The sequence below is a fragment of the Anguilla rostrata genome, chromosome 7 (assembly GCF_018555375.3).
Source record: "Anguilla rostrata isolate EN2019 chromosome 7, ASM1855537v3, whole genome shotgun sequence".
Lineage (NCBI taxonomy): Eukaryota > Metazoa > Chordata > Actinopteri > Anguilliformes > Anguillidae > Anguilla > Anguilla rostrata.
Genome location: NC_057939.1, coordinates 1,031,083 through 1,052,309, shown reverse-complemented (window position 1 = coordinate 1,052,309; position 21,227 = coordinate 1,031,083). Strand labels below are relative to the sequence as shown.

The 21,227-nt window shown below is 52.1% G+C and overlaps 2 protein-coding genes across 2 annotated transcripts in view; one reads left to right on the top strand and one right to left on the bottom strand.

Annotated features, from left to right (window-relative positions):
- Positions 1–2,101, bottom strand: part of sema4f (sema domain, immunoglobulin domain (Ig), transmembrane domain (TM) and short cytoplasmic domain, (semaphorin) 4F) — a 57,566-nt gene extending 55,465 nt beyond the window's left edge. The window contains exon 1 of the mRNA XM_064341875.1: positions 1,863–2,101. The gene's annotated coding sequence lies outside the window, so the exon portion shown is untranslated. The remainder of the gene's footprint in view (positions 1–1,862) is intronic.
- A 2,355-nt stretch (positions 2,102–4,456) lies between these two features.
- m1ap (meiosis 1 associated protein) lies at positions 4,457–19,471 on the top strand. Its single transcript, XM_064341902.1, has 9 exons — positions 4,457–5,829; positions 6,197–6,382; positions 7,607–7,781; positions 11,340–11,567; positions 14,535–14,694; positions 15,685–15,826; positions 17,754–17,981; positions 18,313–18,477; positions 19,062–19,471. The coding sequence occupies exons 1-9, from the start codon at positions 5,587–5,589 to the stop codon at positions 19,215–19,217; spliced, it is 1,683 nt and encodes a 560-aa protein (XP_064197972.1). The 5' UTR covers positions 4,457–5,586; the 3' UTR covers positions 19,218–19,471.
- The last annotated feature ends 1,756 nt before the right edge of the window (positions 19,472–21,227 follow it).

Here is a 21,227-nt window from a genome sequence, read left to right as displayed (position 1 = left end):
TTAAGATTACTTTTAAGCAGCTGCACGGTGGGTGAAGGCCTAGACAGGAGCACACGGCCCGGGTCTGAAGAAAAGGGTGTCATATGGAGGCATGAAATATTCATGCGATATTCCAGCATTCCGAGCAGGCTGTGCAGGGCCAGCTTTTCCCCCGTCCTCCTGTTCTGCTGTTCCACAGGAGCCGGGCGGGGAGGTGCGAATGCCCCGGCCACTGCTGCTCCGCCAGGGATTCACACCTCCGCCAACACCGCGCCAACGCCGCGCCAACACCGGCTCTGACGAGCGGGCGACCAGACGGCCTACTACAGGGACGACTGTGTGTGTGTGTGTGTGTGTGTGTGTGCGTGTGTGTGTGTGTGCGTGTGTGTGTGTGTGAGATCATTACTGCAGTTACAGGTCCTGCTTTGCATGCAGGAGACAGGCTCCATGTACAGAAGGTCATGACGCACTCAGAGATATCCCCATGCCCCCCCGCCCCTATACAGCATGCCTGGCACCACCATGTACCACACACACTAACACACACTCGCTCGCACTCACTCACTCACACATTCACACGCACGCACGCTTGTGCACACACACTCACGCGCAGACACACACACTGCACATGCACATACACTCAGACAGAAGAGAAGTGTCAGGAGCTCAAATGCATATTATTCCTCGCACTGGAGATTACTTGCACATCCCTGGGCCTACAGATTTAGGGGCTTGGACTCAGCCAATGAGGACGCTGGCGGGGATGGCGGTAAAATCCGAGTGTGCCCACTCACCGTCTGCTCTTATCTCTCAGGAACAGACCTCCATGTTCCACATCAACCCTGCAGCTCTGCTGACACGCCGCCTCAAAGTGTGTCAGGTCTAATTTCACAACAGAGCCGCTTCATAAGCCTCTTAGAAGCCGCAACGCCGACCGGCTTAATCGCTGACATTTATGTGAAATATGAACTGCTGGGATTTTCCCCCAAGATTTCTCTGTCTCTGAAGATTCCTTTACCTGAATACTTCACCAGCGCAAAGCACTCCGGTGACAACATCCCTCAAACCACCAGGACCAGAAAATCCAGACATTCCACTTTTATTTCCATAAATATCCTTCAACAAAACATAAACTTGTCCCAATATTAATTTACCTACACGCTGAAAAGACTTACATAAACAGAAAAAAGAAGATAAAAACACAGGACTGCTAGTACTACCCATTTAAGGACAGATACAGCGACGGTACATCCTGAGCAGCCCAGGGGCCTTGTCAAGATTTGGAGATATGGCACTGCAGAATCATGATTTCAGCAAAACGTTCGGTTACGGATTAAAGCGAGTCATGTGAAGACCTAGCAGCCACCTGATCTATTTGGTGTAGCGAAAACTCTAACTTACATTTAGGTTGCTGTCTAAAAACATGAAATGTGCTGGCGTGGACATTAAGTGCAACACTGCAGGGACGGCCTCATCGCTCGTGCCATTTCACGCGCACCTGCCTTGGGCAGTAACTGGGAGCGGGAAATAATCGCGTTACCTTCCAACGTTAGCCAACAACAGCCGTTTGTGCTGGAAACACACCGCTTTTGCGGACAAATACGAATGGTAAAATCCATATTGGAGCTAATTTATAAACAGGACAAGATTCAGAACCGTGTACGTTTAGTCTAAAGCAAACTAGAAACAACGTCGGTGGAGCACAATCGTCAGAGAACAGACGAAGGACACCAGGCTGAGCTAGGCTACTGTTAACTTATCACTTAACGTCAGGTAGATATCAATTAGCTCACTATATTGAGTGCCACATAATTTCAGACCGCAACAGGGGTAGGTTTTCTAAAACTATGGCACATGGGTGTTGCTTTCGTATATCTCTTTACCTTGTTTTCTCAGACGAACCTGTATTCTTCCTCCATAGTTTTATGAACCAAGGTGACACTGGCAGTAATTTGTTTGGCCGTCGTTTGCGACTGATTCATGAGAGGAGCGAATCAAGAACATAACCGTCCGATTACAAACGACCAAATGTTAACTACCGTTCGCTAGCTGGTTAGCAAACTCACGCTGATGTGTAATTTTGCCACACGAACACATCGGGTTTTCCGTCCTGACTAACAAAATATAGCACAACCGTTCTCACGACTTGAACCCCAGAATTATCAGGCCTGAGTGACGTTTTATGTCAATTATGCAAATGACGTAGCAACCATAGACCGAATGAAGCTAATGCCCTCCGTTTTACAAAAGATCACTAGGCCTACTGCTGAATTGCCAACTCGTTTCTTTCAACAGCCTAGTAACAAAGGAAGCACAATTATCTATTTTTCCTTTTCAGCATTATTCAGAACTAACTTATTGTTTTCTATGATTATACTTTATGGTTATACAGTGTAATTTACTAGGTTAGTTGTAGTATCATTGACATTTCCCACAAGAGTTTCCACATTTACCGACACCTAAGTTGAAAGTACTGTATGAAAAGGCTGAAAGGCTCATGGTTGTCCTGTTGCTGTTCTTATCTTGGATCAAAATGGGACAGTGCAGACCAGCATGTACCCGCATTCACTGTAGTCCCAGAGCTTGTGATCTCTATGGTGCTTAACATGACATAACAGCAACTGCATGCACACTGAATCTTGTGCAGTACTAATTTTAATTTGACTGGTGTGAATGTCTATATAAAGTTTCTTATGTACAGTTAGTTATTTTGCTGATACAGCATAACTGGGCTGTATTTTAATTAAGGGGTGGATCACAGTAAGTATGAAACGGGTTGAGATATTTTGGCAGCTACTGCCGTGGAATATCTAGGAAGAAACCTACTAGAAACAGAATCAGGTCCAATCTAGTGCCAGACAGAGGGACTGTCCATTTGTAATTTGTATTTTAAGTTGCTGGGTGGCCTGGGTGGATTGCTGTCCATTAGGACCATGCTATCTAAAGGATGGCCATTTCAGGACAAAGTGAGAAAACAGTGCTCTGCTTGTCTCTTATAGGGCTACTGCTGTTGTGTGAATCACTGTTCTGATAAAGGAAGCATCATGGGCTTGAAGAATGGAGCATATTTGATCATGCTGCGGGTTGTAAATTGCTCTGGAATGTTCTTTAGCGTTCACATAACCCGTTAAGTGTTTCTGTCAAAAGAGATTTAATTGCAGGATGAAGAAAGCGGGAGCTGAAAGCCTGGACTTTAATATTCATGGAAATATAGATAAACTAAAAGCCGCTGTTTCCCCCGAGACTCCCCCTGTCAAAGCGAGCGAAGCGAAAGCAGGCTTCGTCCAATGGCTGAGAACGTGGGGCAGAACGTCCATTTTCACACACCAGCCTTTCCTCAGTATTCCCAGGCAGAATCCCTTTTCCCAGAGGGTGAGCAGAAAAAGGCCCTGAGGATTCTGTCCATGTCTTCAAGGTTTTAAGTTTTGAGACTTTATATGAGAAAGGTTTCGAGTCTTAATCAAGCGGTCTGAGGCGCAAAAACATGTAAATATAGATGCCTCAGAGTCTCCAGCGATCATAACTATTGTCCATTGTGTGAATGATGTGGAGTAAGAAAATTGTTAAGCGAAAAATCTGTGGGGTTTGGAGGAGGGTAGCAGCGGTGTAAAATTAGAATGAGGTTTCCGTCCGTTTCATCTCGCAGCTTTGATGGCACAGCTCATTTGAGGAAGATCAGAAATGGCTGACGGACGGAGAAAGGGCACTGAAACGCGAGGCTGTTCTCCGGGGCCGCTGACACAATGCGGCTTTGTCCCCGACGCCGAACGCAAAGGAACGGCCTCCGGCAGGGCCTGGCGCGGCGCAGGCGTACGGACAGAGCGCCGTTGTCAGGGGCAGCCATTGATAACCACGCAGATACAGAACATGGCAGAAGGCAAAGGCTTATCTGAGCGTCGTCTGCCCTCCTTTTCCCCCCCTAACGAGAACAAGCGTCACAAAGTCTGCCTTTGTTTTAACTGTGCAAAACAGCCCGGAGTTCAGCGGAAAGTTCCCTTTTCACGTGTGAGCATTTCATGCATTGTGTGGTTCAGGACTGAGTGGGGTGTAGTTTTAATATGTTATTCGGGTCTCAGTATTGTGTAGTTTTAATATGTTATTCGGGTCTCAGTATTGTGTAGTTTTAATATGTTATTCGGGTCTCAGTATTGTGTAGTTTTAGTATGTTATTCAGGTCTCAGTGGTGTGTAGTGTAGTATGTTATTCAGGTCTCAGTGGTGTGTAATGTATTGTGTTATTCAGGTCTCAGTGGTGTGTAGTATGTTATTCAGGTCTCAGTGGTGTGTAGTGTGGTGTGTTATTCAGGTCTCAGTGGTGTGTAGTGTAGTGTGTTATTCATGTCTCAGTGGTGTGTAGTGTAGTATGTTATTCAGGTCTCAGTGGTGTGTAGTGTAGTATGTTATTCAGGTCTCAGTGGTGTGTAGTGTAGTATGTTATGTCTCGTGTGTATGTAGTCAGGTTCTCAGCCAGTGGTGTGTAGTGTAGTATGTTATTCAGGTCTCAGTGGTGTGTAGTGTAGTGTGTTATTCATGTCTCAGTGGTGTGTAGTGTAGTGTGTTATTCAGGTTTCAGTGGTGCGTAGTGTAATGTGTAGTGTAGTATGTTATTCAGGTCTCAGTGGTGTGTAGTGTGGTGTGTTATTCAGGTTTCAGTGTAAAGAGTGCTCTCTGTGGTTCAGGTTCTGTTGTGTGGGAGAGCTTGTTGATTCAGAATGGACATTGTGAGTGATGGTATCCTAGTATGCTTGTCGCCAATTCTCACTGGTCTTGAAGCCTTTTATGGCAGTGAAATGAGAGGGTAGGGGACTTCCCCTCACCCTGTCAGTCAGATGACTGATGGTCTCCATCTCACTTGTCCTATCATCATCCTTTGATCCTCTCTATTGTGGATACCGTCCACATGGCCGGTGCTTCTAACGCAGGTGTGTAATGAGTGAGTGCGGCAGATTCAGGTTTCCGCGGAGTTTCCCGTTTGCAGCGCTAGCCTGTGATTACAGCCCTGCACTGTGCTGAAGGGGTTTTCCCATGCAATACTTGAGTAAGACTCAGGGGTGGTTTTCCCATGCAATACTTGAGTAAGACTCAGGGGTGGTTTTCCCATGCTGTACCTGAGTAAGACTCAGGGGTGGTTTTCCCTTGCCATACCTGAGTAAGACTCAGAGGTGATGTGGCATTCTGTGTCCAGCCTGCTCTTACATAGGTACAGCTGACCGGCAGTCAAGGCCTTCTCTTCTCTTTTCTTACCTCTCTTTCTTTTTGTGTGATTACTCACACTTCCACAGCCAATCTCTGTTTTAATATCCTGGAATATCTTTTGTACAGCATCTGATGAATGATGAGTCTGTGGTCATTGTGGTTGTTGCTGTAGGGAACCCTGAAAAGTACCAAACTCTCGATGCTGTATAAGTACGGGGCATGCTGTCCCGCCAGAGCGGAACTTGGCGGTATGGCATACCTGCCATTCTAATTTAAGACTGTTAATTTGGCTTCTATTTGCAATTGCATATAGTCTCTTTGGTATCTGTGAAGTCGCTATATCGATTGTTGGGATCTGTGCAGCTGTGCAGGTTTATTCCCGAGGTGCTGAGGCCCCTCCCACTCCTGCACAATGAGCTTCCGGAACAAACCGCGGGGAGTGGCGGCCGCTTGCTCCTCCTCCTTCTCCCGGCAGCCGCCGCGCGTCTTGGTGGTGGACACAGCGCCACCCTGGTGGAGGGAGGTCTGCCACAGCGTGTGCGAGGCACTGGACGGCTTCCTGACGCTGGCCAGCAGCCTGGATGGGCCCTGCCGCCTGCCCCTGCTCAGCCTGTACGCCGTGAGCAGCCACACTGAGTGCCTGCTGCCGCTGGCGGTGAGCCTGCACGCACACATGTGTGTGTGTGTGTGTGTATGAGTGTGGGTGTGTCTGCGCACGTGTGTGTGTGTGAGTGTGTGTGTATGAGTGTGTGTGAGTGTGTGTGTCTGTGCGCGTGTGTGTGTTTGTGTGTGTGTGAGTGTGCGTGAGTGTGTGTTTTTGTGTGAGTGTGTGAGTGATTCACTGACTCTGTCTCACTATAAACACCTTTCATGGGTCTTTATTACTGAAGTACTGAAAAACAATAGAGACTGTAGGAGTGAGGAGTCAGTCTATTACCCCTCTCTCCTCTCTCCTCTCCTCTCCCCCCCTCCTCTCCCCCCTCCTCTCTCCTCTCCCTCTCTCTCCCCTCTCCCCCCCGCAGCAGGTGAAGGGTAATGTCCAGCGGCTGCGATCGTGTGTGGAGGAGTTGCGCTCCGCGCCCAGAGAGGGGTGCGTTGGGGCACGGGACAGCCTGCTCCAAGAGGCTGTGCAGGACAGCCTGCTGCAGTTCAAGCAGTACCTGCGTCACGTGACCGTGAGAGGACCAATCAGCAGCAGCTCTGCTGAGGTCAGCTCACACATCATGTGACACATTCAGGGTGGTTTCAGTGGCCCTGACACTCCCAGGTCTCTCAGATATCTCTCACACACACCCACACACTCACACACTCTCTCACACACTCTCACACACACACACACACACACACACACAGAGCGATGCTGTGAAGATGCTAACGGAGGTGTGAAGAGTGTGTGATTGTGGAGTGTGTGTGTGTGTGTGAGAGGTGTGTGGTGTGGGTTTGGATTGTTGTGTGAGTTGTGTGTGTGTGTTGAGTCGTTGTGTGTGTGTGTGTGTTTGAGTGAGTGTGTGTGTGTGCGCGTTTGAGTGAGTGTGTGTGTGTGTGTGTGTGTGTGTTTGAGTGAGTGTGTGTGTGTGTGTTTGAGTGAGTGTGTGTGTGTGTGTGTGTGTTTTGAGTGAGTGTGTGGTTTGTTGAGTGGTGTGTTGTGTGTTGGTTTGAGTGAGTGTGTGTGGTGTGTGGTTGAGTGTGTTGTGTTGTTTGAGTGAGTGTGTGTGTGTGTGTGTGTTTGAGTGAGTGTGTGTGTGTGTGTGTGTGCGTTTGAGTGAGTGTGTGTGTGTGTGTGTGTGTTTGAGTGAGTGTGTGTATGCGTGCCCTTGGCTATATGGACGCTGCTGCCTGCAGCCTTTTTCCAGGGAGAGGACAGGCCTGTTTCCGGCAGGGCCAGCTCCCTGACGCTGAACAGACGCACTTTCAGCTCGTCCTGCTCTGCCGACACTGCTCTGCCAGGAAGAGCACAGACGGCAATTACAGCACAATCAGATCACTCACATCCTCATCATCCTCATCATCATCTCACTCTCTGGGCCTTAATGCGATTCTGCTGCCCCTCTGCATCTCATCTGACATCACAACACCAGACTCTGTGTGTCATCAGAATCAGAAAGCTGAGTGTAACGGTCTGACTGACTGATAGGACTGCCCGTGAGATTAACATCTTGGCTGTGATGCGAGTACACGCACCTGACTCTGAGATGTTACACTCGTTTAGTTAGTTAGCTCGCACAGTGGTTAAACTTTATTCAGGTTAATGATATAATGCCACAGTACAGAACAGCAAAATACATCGAGAGAGATGGGGTTGGGTGGGGGCATGGGGAAACAGGTACACATCCCTGACAGGAGGGGGGGCCGGCAGCGGGGGCTGAGGTACTATGGTAGACTCAAAGGGGGTGTGATTTCCTGTACCTGTGATGTCATATCCTGTACTTCAGGTGACGGTCCTGACGAGCCGGCCGGCGGGGGGCGTGGTGAGGCAGCTGGAGGCGGGGCTTAAAGACACAGACCTGGTGAGCCTGCGGCGTCTGGTGGTGGTGTGCATCGCCAGGGACAACGACGCCCCCAGCAACAGTCCCGAAACCCCCCTCCCGGCAGGCCTGGACCCTGAAGGTAGGGGGCGACGCTGAGGCGGCTGTAGGCCCTGAGATCAGGCCTCATCCACAGCGTGATTGGGTGCTTCTCTCTGGGCTCTGGCTGCTCCTGCAGCTACCTGCTTATGTTCAGCCGAGTGGGCCTTACAGCAGGTGCGGATGAGCTGCCGATGTGAAGTGAGCGTGATTTAGAGTCTAATGCAGCTGCTCATGCCGCTCTGAGTGAATTACTGTAAATTTAGAGAAGAGAGGAGTAAAGATGGAGAGAGCACAGCCCTAATTTAGAGAAGAGAGGAGGAAAGATGGAGAGAGCACAGCCCTAATTTAGAGAAGAGAGGAGGAAAGATGGAGAGAGCACAGCCCTAATTTAGAGAAGAGAGGAGGAAAGATGGAGAGAGCACAGCCCTAATTTAGAGAAGAGAGGAGGAAAGATGGAGAGAGCACAGCCCTAATTTAGAGAAGAGAGGAGGAAAGATGGAGAGAGCACAGCCCTAATTTAGAGAAGAGAGGAGGAAAGATGGAGAGAGCACAGCCCTAATTTAGAGAAGAGAGGAGGAAAGATGGAGAGAGCACAGCCCTAATTTAGAGAAGAGAGGAGGAAAGATGGAGAGAGCACAGCCCTAATTTAGAGAAGAGAGGAATACAGTAAAGATGGAGAGAGCACAGCCCTAATTTAGAGAAGAGAGGAGGAAGATGAGAGAGCAAGCCTAATTTAGAGAGAAGAGAAGATGGAGGCACAGCCCTAATTTAGAGAAGAGAGGAGTAAAGATGGAGAGATCAGTGTTGAACGCGAATTGCCATATTTAGTAAGCCCTGAGCTGATTGGGCTACATGGTGTAAACTGAGCTGGTTGTTGACTGGACCATATTTAGTAAACTCAGAAAACACCTGACAGCCTGTTGCTCTGCAGTTTCTATGTAATTATGTTGTATCTGTGTTTTTACTGGCTGGAGGGAGAGCGGAGAGTTAGTGGTGACAGCAGGTCAGATGTTTCATCTCAGAATGTGAATTAATCCAGATGTGTTCTTGGCTCAGCCAAGCTGAATGTGTTCATAACATTTTTTATTTCTTTTTTTTGCAAAGCACAGGGTTAGGAGCTGGGCGATCTTCCCATTTAAGAATTTTGAATCAGGAGTGTACATGTATTCCTGTTCTTCTTATAAACTTTTCTGATAAAAAAAAATCGCGCTGCGGTGTTTTCCAGGCAGGCCAGGCCGCACACATTGGTCCCTGCGCACCCAGACTCGGACCCCCAGAACCCTAACTACGCCAGAGAGCCCGTATTCACAGCTTGCGTGTGTAAATGATGAAGCAGAAATCTCAGTGCTGGGCTGAGCTGTTACTCCACAAGACTAAAGATGACCATCACTGGAGAGCAGTCAGTCTCTGTCCCACACACCCCTTCCCCAGGACTGCGTGCCTGGGTACCACCCAATCTCACATCCTGTTTCCCCCTACTGGGAAACACACTCAGTGCGTGTGTATGTGTGTGCATGTGTGTGTCTGTGCGTGTGTGTGAGAGAGAGGGTGGGTGTGTGTGTGCGTGTGTGTCTGTGTGTGTGAGAGAGAGAGGGTGTGTGTGTCTGTGTGTGAGAGAGAGTGTGTGTGTGTGAGAGAGAGAGAGAGAGAGAGATGGAGTGTGTGTGTGTGAGAGAGAGGGTGTGTGTGTGTGTGTGTGAGAGAGAGAGTGTTTGTTTCTGTGTGAGAGAGAGTGTGTTTGTGTCTGTGTGTGAGAGAGAGTGTGTGTGTGAGAGAGAGATGGAGTGTGTGTGTGTGTGCATGATAATGTGCTCTCCATATTCTTAAGCAGAGTCAGTCCATTGGGGTTACATGAGAAGGTATAATATGGCCGTCCTAAATGAAAAAATTTCATTATCAGACTGATTGCTAATCGATGCGTTCGATGGTTTGATGATGTAAAGCAGGACGTATTTTCCTCAGACCCACAGGGGGAAAGATAAGGGCCTTTATGGCTCCATTCTGAAGCCATGTCCAGGAGTAGAACATGATCACACGGGTCCACATGGGAGGGGAGAGAGGAAAGAAGGGCAGAAAGTGGATTAGAATAATCAGAAGGAACATAAATGGGGTAATGGATGATGATAAAGGGGTAATGGATTAATAGATGATGATAAAGGGGTAATGGATTAATGGATGATGAAAGCCCTCTCCTCTGCGCTCTCAGTGTGTGCACAGTGCACAGAATCGGGGGGGGGGGGGGGGTCAGGCTTGTGATCTGCAGCAGCTGTCCAAATTAGGCTGATCGTCTCCCCCAGCGACTCACGTGGACCTGGTTTGTGTGGGATGCTGAGGTCAGCTCAACCACAGGCAGGTCTCTCAGTCACAGGGTGCCGTGCAGCACTCCCAGAACCTGCGATGCAGACCTATCCCCCTGCCATGACACACTGTGATACAGACCTATCCCCCTGCCATGACACACTGTGATACAGACCTATCCCCCTGCCATGACACACTGCGATACAGACCTATCCTCCTGCGATGCAGGCCTATACCCCTGCCATGACGCACTGCGATGCAGACCTATCCCCCTGCCATGACGCACTGCGATGCAGACCTATCCCCCCGCCATGATTATTGGAAATCTGCTCTTATGGAGTCCTGCTGTCCCAGCTTTCCTTTCCCTTCCATTTCCCCACACACTGATTGGCTCGGCGTTACTCTCTTTGTGATTGATTTCTCCTGTTTTTTCCCCCTCTCCTTGGTATCGTGAGGGTGAAAAATTGAACTAGTCCCTTTCCCCGCCATTAAGATCCCCCCCGGTTCTACTGAAACACATTAATGATTCATGCAGCGAGCTCAACAGACAGCGATTCTGCTGACGCTGTTTGAGCCATAATGGCTGGGAGTGGTGGCAATCTCCCTTCTAAGGGAGAAAAGGGCTTTTGACTGATTAGCATTTGGATGGGGTTGTGACTGGTTAGCATTTGGATGGGGTTGTGACTGCTTAGCATTTGGATGGGGACTGTTTAGTGTTTGCTTGGAAGACCTCACTGGAAAACCATTTTCTACTGAAAGTGCTGTCAGCAAATACAGTGGTGGTTTTGATTTTGTGTTTTTGTAAAACATGCCATAAAATGTGACTTTGATGAGAGACAGACTGGTGCAGACACTTATGAACACTCACCCAGCTGTTCCAGGAGCCTGTTCTAAATGAAAACCTGTCAGTCGGAGATTACCTGCCCAAACAGGTGCCTGAGTTTCCCCCAGAAGGCCCCGGACGGGTCTGTCAGCCGCTTCCATTTTCCGCTGCACTGAAGAGCTGAAAGCTTGTGTTCTTGAACCCCCTAGTGGCAACAGGTGGACATGTGGAGCATAATGGTCTGCCTGCTGAACGTGACGAAACCCTGTTTATTTGTGAGATCCTGAGTTACCTGTGGAATAATACAGTGATTTGAATTGAATGCAGTGGGGCAGGGGGGCAGGGTGTGAGGAGTGGGGGGTGGGGAGGTTTGAGGGATGACAGAGGAGGAGATGATGAAATATAAGTTGACATTTTCGGCTCGGACCCTTTGTCTTCACCCCGCCCCGCCCCGCCCCACCCCACCCTGCTGTGCAGACAGCCTGGTGCTGGGCAGGGAGGTGGAGCTTCTGCAGGTGGAGAATGATACCGTTGCCCTGGAGACCGTCTTTAAGGGCTGGCTGCATGACTTGGGCGGAGACAGGGAGCACCTTCATCTCCTGCTGCCTCCCTCGCTGCAGGGACCTGGCTCCGCCCCCAGACACACCCCCAGCCCCGCCCCCGGACACACCCCCTCGGCCAGTCCTGCTCACGATGCGAGCTCAGGTGCCTCACACACACACACCCTGTGCAGCTGCTGCTGTTCCACACACACACACACCCTGTGCAGCTGCTGCTGTTCCACACACACACACACCCTGTGCAGCTGCTGCTGTTCCACACACACACACACACACACCCTGTACAGCTGCTGCTGTTCCACACACACACACACCCTGTGCAGCTGCTGCTGTTCCACACACACACACACACACACCCTGTACAGCTGCTGCTGTTCCACACACACACACACCCTGTGCAGCTGCTGCTGTTCCACACACACACACACCCTGTACAGCTGCTGCTGTTCCACACACACACACACACCCTGTACAGCTGCTGCTGTTCACACACACACACACACCCTGTACAGCTGCTGCTGTTTCACACACACACACACCCTGTACAGCTGCTGCTGTTCCACACACACACACACCCTGTACAGCTGCTGCTGTTCCACACACACACACACCCTGTACAGCTGCTGCTGTTCCACACACACACACACACACACCTGTACAGCTGCTGCTGTTCCACACGCACACACACCCTGTACAGCTGCTGCTGTTCCACACACACACACACCCTGTACAGCTGCTGCTGTTCCACACACACACACACACACCTGTACAGCTGCTGCTGTTCCACACACACACACACCCTGTACAGCTGCTGCTGTTCCACACACACACACACACCCTGTACAGCTGCTGCTGTTTCCACACAACCACCTCCACACCCTGTACAGCTGCTGCTGTTCCACACACACACACACCCTGTACAGCTGCTGCTGTTCCACACACACACACACCCTGTACAGCTGCTGCTGTTCCACACACACACACACCCTGTACAGCTGCTGCGTTCCCACACCCCTGTACCGTCACACCACAACCGTACAGCTGCTGCTGTACCACACACACACACACACCCTGTACAGCTGCTGCTGTTCCACACACACACACACCCTGTACAGCTGCTGCTGTTCCACACACACACACACACCCTGTACAGCTGCTGCTGTTCCACACACACACACACACCCTGTACAGCTGCTGCTGTTTCACACACACACACACCCTGTACAGCTGCTGCTGTTCCACACACACAGCACCACAACCCTGTACAGCTGCTGCTGTTCTCACACACACACACCCTGTACAGCTGCTGCTGTTCCACACACACACACACCCTGTACAGCTGCTGCTGTTCCACACACACACACACCCTGTACAGCTGCTGCTGTTCCACACACACACACACCCTGTACAGCTGCTGCTGTTCCACACACACACACACCCTGTACATCTGCTGCTGTTTCACACACACACACACCCTGTACAGCTGCTGCTGTTCCACACACACACACCCTGTACAGCTGCTGCTGTTCCACACACACACACACACACACCCTGTACAGCTGCTGCTGTTTCACACACACACACACCCTGTACAGCTGCTGCTGTTCCACACACACACACCCTGTACAGCTGCTGCTGTTCCACACACACACACACCCCGTACATCTGCTGCTGTTTCACACACACACACACACACCCTGTACAGCTGCTGCTGTTCCACACGCACACACACCCTGTACAGCTGCTGCTGTTTCACACACACACACACACCCTGTACAGCTGCTGCTGTTTCACACACACACACACACACACCCTGTACAGCTGCTGCTGTTCCACACGCACACACACCCTGTACAGCTGCTGCTGTTTCACACACACACACCCTGTACATCTGCTGCTGTTCCACACACACACACACCCTGTACATCTGCTGCTGTTTCACACACACACACACCCTGTACATCTGCTGCTGTTTCACACACACACACACACACACACCCTGTACAGCTGCTGCTGTTCCACACGCACACACACCCTGTACATCTGCTGCTGTTCCACACACACACACACCCTGTACATCTGCTGCTGTTTCACACACACACACACACACACCCTGTACAGCTGCTGCTGTTCCACACGCACACACACCCTGTACATCTGCTGCTGTTCCACACACACACACACCCTGTACATCTGCTGCTGTTTCACACACACACACACACACACCTGTACATCTGCTGCTGTTCCACACACACACACACCCTGTACAGCTGCTGCTGTTCCACACACACACACACCCTGTACATCTGCTGATGTGCCTCACATACACACACACGCACACACACACACACACACCCTGTACAGCTGCTGCTGTTCCACACACACACACACACACCCTGTACAGCTGCTGATATGCACGCACACGCCTCAGGAGGGCTGGTGAGATCAGACTCAGATGAGCATGATTAGCCCTCAGGCTTATTTCCTCAGGCTCCCTCAGAGACATTCAGACCTGTATCAGGAGGGCTGTTCCTCTGCTTTTAAACCGTGTGCCAGCTGGGGGCACTGCTGGGCGTCTCACCACGCTGTGCTGAATGGATGAGTCCCAGGGCCTCGGGTGCCGACTGGCCCGTAGCTCCAGGGCGAGTGCTGCCCAAGGTGTGGGAGGGTTGAGTCATTTAGGGATCGTTATCTAGCGACCTCTGCAGGCGAAAGGTGGTCCTCTGACTGTGCTCCGTGAGAGCTGAGCTGCGGTCTGCGGTGTGAAAAGAAGCAGCAGGTGACACCACGTGTTCTGGAGGAGGACGTCTGCACTCTCCCCGATCGGCAGTGGGGGTCGCAGCATGGGCATAGCTGCGGTTGCAGACGATTGGCCATTCCAAATTGGGGTGGGAAGTGGAGATGCACAGCCGCACATTGGATGCCAAATTTATTCCACCAAAAAATAAATAAATAAATAAATGTACCAGTTAGTTGCTGGTCTTAACAGAGTATGGTATGTATGACTCTTGGTAAGATCAGGATTGTTTAGTAGGTCAGGTTGGTGGGGACAGAAGTGTGCTGGGTCTGGGCTGTGCTCTGTTTAATCATGTGTATGTGCTGCCCCCTGCAGTCTGCCTGAAGTGTGACGTACAAGAGAGGCTGCTCAGCCCTGCCCTTTTCGCCTGCACGCCAGACCTTGGGCCCAACACTGAGACTGTCTGCGATTTTCACCCCCCCACCAAGGGCCCAACCAATCAGAGCGCTCCGCCGCATCGACTCACCATCATTAAGTAAGGGCGCTACCAGCTGCCTGTGTGTTACACTGCTGCAGCTGTTTGGAGCACTACCCTGCAGGAACTGAGCACAAATCAGTGATGTCACAAAGGCCTGCTGGTCCAAACGCACATCAGTGATGTCACAAAGGCCTGCTGGTCCAAACGCACATCAGTGATGTCACAAAGGCCTGCTGGTCCAAACGCACATCAGTGATGTCACAAAAGCCTGCTGGTCCAAACGCACATCAGTGATGTCACAAAGGCCTGCTGTTCAAAACACAAATCAATATGTCACAAAAATTGAAATTCCACACTCAAATCAGCGATATCACAAAAACCTGCAATGGAGAATTTTGGAGAAATTGAATGGAAGTTTCACATAACTGGCCCTGTCACAAAATGTGATTTAAACTGGCATTTAAAACTTGGATGTTTTTATCTGGACACATTTTTCTCTGAAATGTCACTTTCCAACCGAAATAATTATTTTGCTAACAGCAAGCTAACACTACTGGGAACGTTATGTGCAAAACAGCTAGTCTGTCAGCTTTTCAAGATGGTCACTATTACCCTGCAAACAAATTTAAAGTACTCAAATAAATTAAGTTATTAACAAGAACAGCAACAATGATAACAATGAGATATATACAGTGATATAACTACAAAATTTTAAAAACATAATTTATTACACCAACATGCACACACACGCACACACAGCCCTGCATTGTGTCCTGCTGAACATCCCTGTGTGATTTGCATTTGTTTTGCATGTAATTGAGCCTGGGCCTACTCTGTGACTTAGAGAGAAACAGAACGATGTGGGAACTTGTGCTCTTCCATGTCATGTGACTACAAGCAGTTCTCGGCTAGAAATAGCTGTACAAAATAAGTAATTGTACCTTACTGAACCCGTGTTCAGCAGTTGTCTACGATCATGAAATGCACTTTTTTGTACGTCGCTTTGGATAAAAGCCAAATGCATATGATTGTGTGTGTGTGTTTCAGAGCTCTGAGGGCAGATGGTGTGTGTGAGTCAGTGCTCTATGGCCTGCCCCTCATCATTAAACCCACAAACTGCTGGCAGCTTGACTGGGATGAGATGGAGGCAAACCACCAGCTTTTCCATGCCTTGTGCCACACCCTCAGGGTGAGTCCCCTCAGCCTCAGGGTGAGTCCCCCCAGCCTCAGAGTGAGTCCCCTCCACCCTCAGGGTGAGTCCCTCAGCCTCAGGGTGAGTCCCCTCAGCCTCAGGGTGAGTCCCCCCAGCCTCAGAGTGAGTCCCCTCAGCCTCAGGGTGAGTCCCCCCAGCCTCAGAGTGAGTCCCCTCCACCCTCAGGGTGAGTCCCCTCAGCCTCAGGGTGAGTCCCCCCAGCCTCAGAGTGAGTCCCCTCCACCCTCAGGGTGAGTCCCTCAGCCTCAGAGTGAGTCCCCCAGCCTCAGGGTGAGTCCCCCCCAGCCTCAGGGTGAGTCCCCTCCACCCTCAGGGTGAGTCCCCCCCAGCCTCAGGGTGAGTCCCCTCCAGCCTCAGGGTGAGTCCCCCCAGCCTCAGGGTGAGTCCCCTCCAGCCTCAGGGTGAGTCCCCCAGCCTCAGGGTGAGTCCCCCAGCCTCAGGGTGAGTCCCTCCAGCCTCAGGGTGAGTCCCCCAGCCTCAGGGTGAGTCCCTCAGCCTCAGGGTGAGTCCCCCAGCCTCAGGGTGAGTCCCCTCCAGCATCAGGGTGAGTCCCCCAGCCTCAGGGTGAGTCCCCCCAGCCTCAGGGTGAGTCCCCCAGCCTCAGGGTGAGTCCCCCCAGCCTCAGGGTGAGTCCCTGAGTCCCCCCAGCCTCAGGGTGAGTCCCCTCCAGCCTCAGGGTGAGTCCCTGAGTCCCCCAGCCTCAGGGTGAGTCCCCCCAGCCTCAGGGTGAGTCCCCCAGCCTCAGGTGGAGTCCCCCCAGCCTCAGGGTGAGTCCCCCCAGCCTCAGAGTGAGTCCCTCCACCCTCAGGGTGAGTCCCCCAGCCTCAGGGTGAGTCCCTCAGCCTCAGAGTGAGTCCCCCCAGCCTCAGGGTGAGTCCCCTCAGCCTCAGGGTGAGTCCCCCAGCCTCAGGGTGAGTCCCTCCAGCCTCAGGGTGAGTCCCCCCAGCCTCAGGGTGAGTCCCCTCAGCCTCAGGGTGAGTCCCCCAGCCTCAGGGTGAGTCCCCTCCAGCATCAGGGTGAGTCCCCCAGCCTCAGGGTGAGTCCCCCCAGCCTCAGGGTGAGTCCCCCAGCCTCAGGGTGAGTCCCCCCAGCCTCAGGGTGAGTCCCCTCCAGCCTCAGGGTGAGTCCCTGAGTCCCCCCAGCCTCAGGGTGAGTCCCCTCCAGCCTCAGGGTGAGTCCCTGAGTCCCCCCAGCCTCAGGGTGAGTCCCCTCAGCCTCAGGGTGAGTCCCCCCACCCTCAGGGTGAGTCCCCTCAGCCTCAGGGTGAGTCCCCCCAGCCTCAGGGTGAGTCCCCCCAGCCTCAGGGTGAGTCCCCCCCAGCCTCAGGGTGAGTCCCTGAGTCCCCCAGCCTCAGGGTGAGTCCCCCCAGCCTCAGGGTGAGTCCCCTCAGCCTCAGGGTGAGTCCCCCCAGCCTCAGGGTGAGTCCCCCCAGCCTCAGGGTGAGTCCCCCCAGCCTCAGGGTGAGTCCCCCCAGCCTCAGAGTGAGCCTCGGGGTGAGACCCAGGGCCACTTATGTGCCCTTGCGTATTGTTACAGTCCTGGTGTTTGCAATTTTGTGGGTATAATTGTCTCTCCTAGAAGAAAAAGGCTGTTACAATTTTGCATATTTGGACTGATAAATAGTAATTGATTATTGTACTGATAGTCTTTATAATGTGTGTGTGTGTGTGTGTGTGTTTGACTGTGTGTGTGTGCGCCTATGTGTGTGTGTGCGTGTGCGTGCGTGCGTGCCTGTGTGTGTGTGGGTGCGTGTGTGCACGTACGTGTGTGTGTGTGTGCTTCTGTGTGTGTGTGTGCGCGTGTGTGTGTGTGAGTGCTTCTGTGTGTGTGTGTGCGTGTGTGTGCGTGTGTGTGCGTGTGTGTGTGTGCGTGTGTGCGTGCGTGTGTGTGTGTGCCTTCACAGAGCCAGGGCTGGTTCCTCCTGGCACGCTGTGCTTCGGTGAGCAGTAGAGGTGCAGGTGTGGGCGGGGCTGGCGCAGTGGGCGGGGCTCTGTGTTCGTACGCAGTGCTGCAGCCCTCGGCCTCCCTCTCGCTGCTGCTGAAGCCTGTGGCTGCTCGCGAGCTCCTGCTGCCCTGCGCCTTGTCCGTCCCCAGTGCAGACCCGCCCCACAGCGCCCTCACCAGGATCCAGGTGCACACTGCACCCACCCACACTCACTTCCCCAAAGCCCCAGCACACAATTTTATACACGGCAACTGTACAGTTTACTGTGTTTACTGTGCTGTAGCAGTGCTGTGTTTACGGTGCTGTAACTGTGCTGGATGTTTACTGTGCTGTAATTGTGCTGTAGCAGTGCAATGTGTTAACTGTGCTGTAACTGTTCTGTAACACTGCTGGGTGTTTACTGTGCTGTAACTGTGCTGGGTGTTTACTGTGCTGTAATTGTGCTGTAGCAGTGCTGTGTTTACTGTGCTGTAACTGTGCTGGGTGTTTACTGTGCTGTAACTGTGCTGGGACACAGAGCTCCCTTGCTCAGTTGGAGGAGGACCCTGTGTTCAACCCGCTGTGTCTGAGGACTAATCTGTACCCACACCTGAGGAGTCTGCAGGCCCGAAGTCCATACCCTTGCAGAACACAGCAGCGCAGAGACACACACTGTCCAGCAGAGGGCACTGCCACACCGCAGGTCAGACTCCACACACACCAGATCTAGCACAGCTTCAATGTACTGGGAGCCAAAATGGAGTCCTGTATGGTCATTTACCATATTACATTTAACATGTAATTATTCATGACTGTGTGTAAGTCTGTGTCTGTGTGTGTGTCTGTGCCTGTGTGTGTGTAAGTCTGTGTTTCTGTGCCTGTGTGTAAGTCTGTGCCTGTGTGTGTGTGAGTCTGTGTTTCTGTGCCTGTGTGTAAGTCTGTGCCTCTGTGTTTCTGTGCCTGTGTGTAAGTCTGTGCCTGTGTGTGTGTAAGTCTGTGTCTCTGTTTCTGTGCCGGTGTGTAAGTCTGTGTCTCTGTGTGTCTGTGCCTGTGTGTAAGTCTGTTCCTGTGTGTGTGTAAGTCTGTGTCTCTGTGTTTCTGTGCCTGTGTGTAAGTCTGTGCCTGTGTGTGTGTAAGTCTGTGTCTCTGTGTGTCTGTGCCTGTGTGTGTGTAAGTCTGTGTCTCTGTGTTTCTGTGCCTGTGTGTAAGTCTGTGCCTGTGTGTGTGTAAGTCTGTGTCTCTGTGTTTCTGTGCCGGTGTGTAAATCTGTGTCTCTCTGCACTGCAGCATGGTCGGCAGTCCCAGGCCAGGGCGAGGGCAACGGTGGCTCCCCTCCCACTAAAGCGCCCTGCTCGCCCACCCATCCCACCTCTGCCCATGACCTGCTGCACCCCGTCCCTCTGCTCTGCCCAGGACCTGCTGCACCCTGCCCCTCTGCTCTGACCATGACCTGCTGCACCCCATCCCTCTGCTCTGCCCAGGACCTGCTGCACCCCACCCCTCTGCTCTGACCAGGACCTGCTGCACCCTGCCCCTCTGCTCTGCCCAGGACCTGCTGCACCCCGCCCCTCTGCTCTGACCAGGACCTGCTGCACCCCGCCCCTCTGCTCTGCCCAGGACCTGCTGCACCCCGCCCCTCTGCTCTGCCCAGGACCTGCTGCACCCCGTCCCTCTGCTCTGCCCAGGACCTGCTGCACCCCGCCCCTCTGCTCTGACCAGGACCTGCTGCACCCCACCCTCTGCTCTGCCCAGGACCTGCTGCACCCCGCCCCTCTGCTCTGACCAGGACCTGCTGCACCCCACCCCTCTGCTCTGCCCAGGACCTGCTGCACCCCACCCCTCTGCTCTGCCCATGACCTGCTGCACCCCGCCCCTCTGCTCTGACCAGGACCTGCTGCACCCCGCCCCTCTGCTCTGCCCAGGACCTGCTGCACCCCGCCCCTCTGCTCTGACCAGGACCTGCTGCACCCCGCCCCTCTGCTCTGACCAGGACCTGCTGCACCCCGCCCCTCTGCTCTGACCAGGACCTGCTGCACCCCACCCCTCTGCTCTGCCCATGACCTGCTGCACCCCACCCCTCTGCTCTACCCAGGACCTGCTGCACCCCACCCCTCTGCTCTGACCAGGACCTGCTGCACCCTGCCCCTCTGCTCTACCCAGGACCTGCTGCACCCTGCCCCTCTGCTCTGACCAGGACCTGTAGTAAGGGAATCCAGTCAGCAACTCAAAACATAGTACCTCACAGCCTGTACCCCAAAACCCCACGTCCCACAACCTGTACCCCATAACCCCACATCCCACAGTCTGACCCCAAAACACCACATCCCACAGCCTGTACCCCAAAACACCACATCCCACAGCCTGTACCCCAAAACACTCCATCCCACAGCCTGTACCCCAAAACACCACATCCCACAGCCTGTACACCTGAACACCACATCCCACAGGCTGTAGGGGGGTGTGTGAGCAGAGGAAGTGACAGCCAGCATCAGGAAAAGTGTGAACAGAAGGAACAGCCAGCATTAGGAAGTGTGAACAGAAGGAACAGCCAGCATTAAGGGGGAGTGTGAGCAGAGGAAGGAACAGCCAGCATTAGGGAGGAGTGTGAGCAGAGGAAGGAACAGCCAGCATTAGGGGGGAGTGTGAATAGAGGAAGGAACAGCCAGCATTATTCCCTTGTTAAAGCAGAAAGGAAGGAAACTCTGACTGCTGTAAAAATGTGAAAAAAGCACTAGTTTCAGTATTTATCAGCCCATTCACTTAACAGTGTTTAACATCTGATAATAGACCAGGAAAGAATGACTTAACAATGTGTTAATTTATGCTTCTAGTTCTCTGATCAAAACCTAGAACACAATGCTCACATGCACACACTAGAACACAACGCTAATGCACACACTAGCACACGATGCTAATGCACGCAATGGCACAAGGTGCTAAAGCACACACTAGCACACGATGCTAATGCACACACTAGAACACAACGCTAATGCACACACTAGCACACGATGCTAATGCACACACTAGCACACGATGCTAATGCACACACTATCACACGATGCTAATGCACACACTAGCACACGATGCTAATGCACACACTATCACACGATGCTAATGCACACACTAGCCACATGCATGCACACTATCACACGATGCTAATGCACACACTATCACACGATGCTAATGCACACACTAGCACACGATGCTAATGCACACACTATCACACGATGCTAATGCACACAATAGTACACGATGCTAATGCACACACTAGCACACGATGCTAATGCACACACTATCACACGATGCTAATGCACACACTAGCACACGATGCTAATGCACACACTATCACACGATGCTAATGCACACACTAGCACACGATGCTAATGCACACACTAGCACACGATGCTAATGCACATTAATTTGCATGCTGCCCTGGCGCGGACCAACAGTTCC

Excerpts from the sequence above, each read along its gene's own strand:
- m1ap (XM_064341902.1), top strand. The coding sequence starts at position 5,587 with ATGAGCTTCCGGAACAAACCGCGGGGAGTGGCGGCCGCTTGCTCCTCC. Across the intron at positions 15,827-17,753 it reads CCTTGTGCCACACCCTCAGG|AGCCAGGGCTGGTTCCTCCT; the intron begins GTGAGTCCCCTC and ends GTGCCTTCACAG. Across the intron at positions 17,982-18,312 it reads GCGCCCTCACCAGGATCCAG|AGCTCCCTTGCTCAGTTGGA; the intron begins GTGCACACTGCA and ends GCTGGGACACAG.